General features: G+C 40.5%; 1 protein-coding gene across 1 annotated transcript; it reads right to left on the bottom strand.

Annotated features, from left to right (window-relative positions):
- Positions 1-1,283: 1,283 nt before the first annotated feature.
- On the bottom strand, positions 1,284-5,582 carry LOC148034581 (protein STRICTOSIDINE SYNTHASE-LIKE 13-like). Its single transcript, XM_087680546.1, has 5 exons — positions 5,077-5,582; positions 4,135-4,413; positions 3,496-3,663; positions 3,028-3,198; positions 1,284-2,410 (listed from the first exon to the last, which is right to left on the bottom strand). Exons 1-5 carry the CDS (start codon positions 5,508-5,510, stop codon positions 2,179-2,181), a joined length of 1,284 nt encoding a protein of 427 aa, XP_087536672.1. The 5' UTR covers positions 5,511-5,582; the 3' UTR covers positions 1,284-2,178.
- Positions 5,583-6,809: the final 1,227 nt, after the last annotated feature.

Here is a 6,809-nt window from a genome sequence, read left to right as displayed (position 1 = left end):
TATATATATATATATAGAGAGAGAGAGAGAGAGAGAGAGAGAGAGAGAGAGAGAGAGAGAGAGAAATTATAACCCCCACTCACCCTTTTAAACAAAAGCTATTTTTATTTCTTGAATACCAAATTTCTCCTCCTTATGCCACATAAGCTTTGGAGTCTTATGGTTGGTTTGGGATCCCCAAGATAAACACCTAAATAATATATAAAAGAGATTTGCAAGGCAAACTTCTCCTCCTTATGCCACATAGGCTTGGAAACCTTAAAGGTTGGTTTGAGATCCCTAAAGGCAAACCTCTAAATAATATATTAAAAATATACATTTTTAAATATTTTAGTTTATTGATGGTTTCTAGAGTTAAAAGTGTTAATTTTTTTTTTGCTTTTTAGAATGAAAAATAAAAAAAATTGATTATTTAAACCACTAAAAATATTGAGTTTTTGTGACGTTTTAAAAAGAAAAGTTGAACAAAATAGTGTGATTCTTTCATGCATATGAAACATTGATGTTTAATTTATCATTTTTTAAAAAATTTAAGAAAAAATATTCAAAAATATTGACACGTTTAGATGTTTTTGAAAGAAAAACTAAGGAAAACATGCAAACTCTTTTATATGTGAAAAACATTGATATTTCTTGACTTTTTAAAAGTAAAACTATAAAAAGTTTATTGACTCATTAAAATGTTAAAAAATATTAATGTTTTATGAAAAAAATAGCTTGACTATTTTAATGTGGCTCTAAACTGCCCAACTAACAAGATTAATGCATATCTTAAACATAAAACGGCTGCCTACATGTTCTTGGAACGTCCCATTTGTGATGTGTTGCATTGCCTCTGCTCCATCACATTCCCAAGGTTTTTTTTGGTAAAGAGATTATATATGTTAACAAAAAATATTTTCATTTTTCCCAAAAAAGAAGGAAGACGCAAGGTCGGAAAAAAGATGGGTTTACTTCAACCTAGAACTAGTTCACCTTGGGAAAAATCCTTCTCAAGTTTTTGGAATAAGAAAAGATGTCCCATTCAAATTTCTCAAAATATAGTTATATTTTTAAAACTTGTATATAAACTACTGTCTCAATAGAGGCTACTTCTCAAATGATGTTGAAACTGATTTACTTCCTCTTCACTATTCACAAAAAGCTAAAGTTATATGTAAAGTGAATTTTAAAATTCCAAAAAACCTTCAAAATTAAAAGAACAAGGTTTAAAACATTGAAACCTTCAAAATTTTTAGTTATAAAAATTACAAATGTATGTAATTGATTCAAAAATCCCTCCAAAATGTTGAGTTAGAGGTTTTTGTATTCGCTACCAAAAATGCTTTTCGTGAACACTGTTTCTCTTTCTTAAAAATTTATCTCCGAACCTTGGGGGACCGGTTCTAACTAATTGGCTTAATTAACTTCCCTTGAAAGGCCTTCTAGAAAGTCTTATAAATAGAGACCTTCTTACCTAGACCACTAAGAACTATCAAAAGCCCAAGCTTACATTCTTGAAAATTCAAAGTAGCATAATGAGAGCATTTGCCAAATAGCTAGCACTCCTATGAAGCCAGATGGCTCTAATGGCAACTTCGCGGGCCATGTTCCACAAGGCACCCTTTACTTCTTCTTGAAGAGAGCCAAAGTGCCAAACCAAATCCCTTTGGCATCTATTTTAAACTGCATGCAGACCTGCATCCTCCATCCAACTAGAGAGGAATCTCCATAAGGATTTGGCTCTCAACAAGTGTTGTGTAGACGGTGTGGGGTCTTGTGTAGACTCTTCATATTGTAGGCATGATAGAACACATCACAAGGAAGCTCTACCACTTTTAGCAAGCCTTTCACAAGTGGGGAACTTGTTCATGATTACCCTCAAAAGTGGTATGCCTCTCATGATTGGGGAACTTGCTCATGATCACCCTCCAAGTTCCAAAGGGTTATGAATCATGACAGCATGTTCCAATGTTCCAACCTTTGTGGAATGACATCCCCTGTGACTACGGCCAAATGTGATTCAATATCCCTCTTGCAACTTATAGCATTAGCTAAGGATGCTGCCAATCTGGGTCCAATTCCTTATTTCTAGAATCCTATGTGTCTCATACACATGCTATGGTAGTGAGATACAGATCTTGCTTGCCAACAGTCATGTCTCATGTACCTGCTAGTGGCACATAAGCTCTTCCTGTATCAATCCTGGTAGGTGAAGGTTGTAATCTGTTGATGGGCCACTGTGCCTATCCAGAGGGTGTTGCCCTTTTGTTGCACTTCACTAACAAGCTGGACAACTCGACCTTGTGCATCCTCCAGAACATCCACCACCTTCCCATCAGAATCAAAGAGGGCTATAACTGTATACATGCGCATGCCCACGATCTTGAACAGGAAACTTGCAGGCAGAGGCAGCCTGAAGTAAGTGTACCTGCACCACATTCACATAAATCAAACAAATTTTATCAGCATTCACATGAATGTAACTAACTGCCAGCATCTATTGCAAAATGTTATGTGGCAGGACAGCTACAAGTCTCCTATAATATGCCAAGCAGACCCCTAATCTTGTCTACAATATGAAGGTCATGGGCTGTATTAGCATCTATCGCAACATTGCATGTAAGAGGAGAGCTGGTAGCCTCATATGTTGTGTATTAATCAGCATCTATTAAGGCATGAAGGCAGTCTCCTATCTTCTGTAACAGTTAGCAGTCTACCATACAATTGTAACAATTGCAAAATGGCATGTAGCACTCAGGGGTCTAGCCACTGCCCTCTGGCCTACCGTGTATTGTAATAATTGCAACATGGCATGTAACAGTCAGGGGTCTAACATCTAGTTGTAATAAATTACAACACGGCATGTAACAGAAGAATCAATAGCTGTGGAAGCCAGCATCTACTGCAACATGGCATGTTGATAGTCTCCTATTTTGTGTAACAGTCAGGGGTCTACCAAAGAATATTAGAGACTTTTGGCAGATATAAGATAGGGATCTAAGATGGCTAGCAAGCAGGCTCATCATTATACGATTATTTACTGACCTGAGCCACGGCCTGGTGCTAAAGACATCTTGTAGCCATGTCCGGCAGCAATCTATGGCCACCCAAAACTGGCCTTTCTCATTGATCCTCACATTGTCAGGGAAGCCTGGTAGATCAGCAAACACCTCCAGCTTGCCCTTGGATGATCCTTCCAACCAGTATCTTAAAATCCTGCAAAGCATTGAACACAGCATTGCTCTTTCAGCATTTTTTGCAATTAGTTGCTCCACAACCTCAAGATTAATTGTTCTTAAGCCTTTGCTAAACTCAGCAAGTTATCTATGTTTCACAAAGAGAGAGAAACCATGGACTATTATATAGGTATAGGTTGTTCATCAGTAAGGGTTGAACAGGGAAAGAGATCACAAAGGTGATCAGTTGTTCCACAAATAAATGTGAAAGCAATTGTGCTTGCCTGTTCCACATACAAAGGTAAAAAACCTTTCAGAGAAGAAGTGCTCATCTCACCTGCAGTTTGTTGTTTCAGTGATCAAAAGAAAGGATTGGTCCTCAGAGAGCTGCACACCATTAGCAAAAGATAAGCCCTTAAGGACTACTGAAGTTTCTTCGGTGTCTGGATCATATCTCAGCAGCCTTCCTGTGTTCTCTCCCTCCAGAAGGATCCTTAAATGCTCCCTGAGAGTTGCATTGAAATACACAAGCAGACATCAATTTGTTGGTGAGTTGTTGGTTCTTCTGGCAAAGCAAACAAGGTGTGCATTGTTAATCTACTGCTTTTGTATGTATTCCTAGACCCAATAGCAAGGATGGTTATAGATTTGCAAATGAATACACATCATTATTGTATGTCATACGTTTTAATGCACTGCGTAGTTACACATTCAGAGAACTAACCTGGACTCAATAGCAAGGATGTTCGTAAATCGGCAAAATGAGCAGAGACACATCTTGCATGACATTCTAGTATCTGTTGCAACTTAACACAAGTGCAAGAATGCTCATTGCTGTGCGCTTAATAAGTAGATACAGTCATATTGCATGCATCACAGGTACAGATATTATCAAATTATTATGTGGTGCAACATGTTCAAAGAATCAAAGATATAGCTGGGGTTAGAAATGCAGCTAAATTAAATCAAATCTTACAGCCTGTTATGGCGCGCACTGCTGTCAGTGAAGAAAATTGATCCATTCTGGTGAATATCCAAGTCATTGGCAAACTTGATTTGCTCCCCACCGGCCTCCTGAGTTAAAATGCTGGCAATGCCACCCTCAGGCTGCACCCTCAACAGCCCATAATAGGAATCTGCAAAGTAGAGATGATGGTCTTCCTTGTGGAACCTTAGCCCTAAAGGTCTCCCGCATGATCTCTCATCCCGTGGCTTGTTGAGTTTGATGGTGTTATCATCCAGGCAACTTGAATTCCTGAACATGGAGCATTCTAATTTAATGTAGCAGAGATGAATATATTGACTTATGTGATCTTATTACCCTCCGTACACATTGTCCTTCATTTATACATAAACAGGCATGCATATTGATGACATGCACATGCACATTTTTGTGGAATTCTTTATCCACTATCAGTAGCTAACCCTCCTTGGTGACTAGGACATAACGACTACATATCCACAAGTGTCAATACCAAGAAGCGACACCCAGAGTAACAAGTTGTATGTACACAACTTTGTGGATACATATTGAGAATGATCATTGTACATACCCCCATTGGCTAAAACAATAATGTGTACAAGTTAGACACATACATATACATACTTCATACTTAGACACATATGTTGAGATATGAGTAGTAGTACTTATACATTAGGGATGTGGGTACAGAGAGAACTTATGCATAATATTGAGAAAGCCCTTACATATCACCATTTATGAACAGAGCCTTAATGTTAAAAGACTCTTTACTCAAAGACAAAACTATTCACTTACATACCCATAATTCTTAAGTGATTGTGGGCATGTCCCTTTGTTGAATTGTATTTGGTTGGAATACCTTGGGACCATGTCGATGCAAGTATGTGGGCAAAGTACTGAGAGAGAGAGAGAGAGAGAGAGAGAGAGAGAGAGTACCATATGACAGAAGGCAAAGCAAAGAGCTCCCATCTTCCTCCTCCTTGAGGAGCTGCAGTACTGGTGGGATCATGAGAATGGTTATTAGGAATCCACCTCACGAGCCTGCCATCAGCGAGACCTGTGTAAGGGCCCCGGCCTTGGCTGTCGAAGAGGAGGGACTCGGGCCCATGGATCTCCCCGCGGAATCGAGGGCTTGCCCAGCGCCCCAGCCGGTCCTGCGGGTCGCGGGGCCATGCACTCATCACCGCCTGGTAAGGGGCCAGCGTGTGCTTCATGGGCCTATATCGGAAACCCCCCAGCGGGCCCACCCCCCTCGGATCCCACATCCATAGAGTGGCCACCATCGCCACCGCCATCGCCACGAGCAGCTGCTGCGTCGACATGGCTGCCCAATCTTCATTCTTCGCCTTCAAGGAATGACAGTCACTCATAACTATGGCTGCCCAACATTCGCCTTCAAGTAGTAATCACTACTAATACGAGAAGAAGAGGAAGCAGCAGCAGCGCTGCTAATCCCGTACACGCCGCTATTTTCAGATGATTATATAAAGCGGCCACACAAAAAAAAACGCACATCCAGATTACGTAACCAACAAGGTAAGGTATTGATAGCTGCATGGTAGGACGTAATTAATTAAAGAACTAATTAGTCACAAGCAGCTGCTTCGACATGGCTGCCAGCTATTCATTCACCTGCATGCACAACACCTGAGTCGAAAATTATTGTAGACACTATTGCTTCAACATGGCTGTCTAACCGAGGTGCCACACGCTATTCTGATCACATGTTTACAATCGACCTTCGAGGGGGGTGGTTCAAAGGGGGTCGGGGCAAGGGCGGTTATGGACTTTCACAGGACTTCAAGTCATAACCGGCCACGAGGTAAAGAAATGGCACAATGAAAAGACATGCAAGATATATCAATAAGGGATTCTTTGTATTGACAATACAAAAAGATACAACATTGAGGCACATCTTAGAACTACACACTCGTGACATCACACATGTGAGGGTTCACCATTGGGCCTAAGTAATCACATGTAGAAGCACAACCCAAGCAGAGCTTGAGTGACTACTAGTCCCTACATACAATTAGGAGAAAGATGGACTTTCTTTTTTGCCCCTTAAGGGGTTTCTCTTACATCTCTTTCTTTAAAAAGAGAAACCAAAATAATGTTATAATAAGATATCTTCTACAATCAAGCAAATCTCATATTTGTATTTTTAATAGAGTTCACTTATTATTTTATCTCCAAACTGTAAGTAGGATAAAGTAAATTTTTCTCAAAATCCTCACAACTAACACTACAAGGATATCAAGCCATAGCGACGATAAATAGCGGCGTCGTGCAAATAGCGACGCTCCACAGAGAAAAAAAAACGCGAGCCGAAATCCGAGCGTGTTTCATTTCGCGCATTCGTGAAAGTTTTCGAGAGGGAGAGCGAGAGAGAGAGCGACCGTTTTGCTTAGAGGGAGAGAAAGAGAGAAAGAAGGCTTCTCACCACCCCCGCTGCCACCGCCGCCGCCACCGCCACCGCCATCGTCGTTTGCGAAGAAGAGGAGGAGCCGCCGTCGCGAAGAGGAGCCACCAAACCCTTCTTCAAATCTTTACGGTGAGTCCATTCTCTCTCTCTCTTTTACTTGTTTAGGGTTTAATTTGTGTATATTGAGAGAGGGAGAGGAAATGAGAGAGAAAGAGGAGAGGGAGAGGGAGAGGGAGAGGGAGGA

Source organism: Lygodium microphyllum, chromosome 6 (genome assembly GCF_053477565.2).
Source record: "Lygodium microphyllum isolate KBCC chromosome 6, Lygodium_microphyllum_v1.1.10, whole genome shotgun sequence".
Taxonomy (NCBI): domain Eukaryota; kingdom Viridiplantae; phylum Streptophyta; class Polypodiopsida; order Schizaeales; family Lygodiaceae; genus Lygodium; species Lygodium microphyllum.
The sequence above is the reverse complement of the archived record's forward strand: the minus strand, read 5'-3'. Positions and strand labels throughout refer to the sequence as shown.

What these genes read in the sequence shown, in the direction of transcription:
- LOC148034581 (XM_087680546.1), bottom strand. Translation starts at nt 5,510, where the DNA reads ATGAGTGACTGTCATTCCTTGAAGGCGAAGAATGAAGATTGGGCAGCC. An exon ending in ACTGAAACAACAAACTGCAG is followed by an intron (nt 3,199 to 3,495) that starts GTGAGATGAGCA and finishes AATGCTTTGCAG; the next exon opens with GATTTTAAGATACTGGTTGG. An exon ending in AGCACCAGGCCGTGGCTCAG is followed by an intron (nt 2,411 to 3,027) that starts GTCAGTAAATAA and finishes AATGTGGTGCAG; the next exon opens with GTACACTTACTTCAGGCTGC.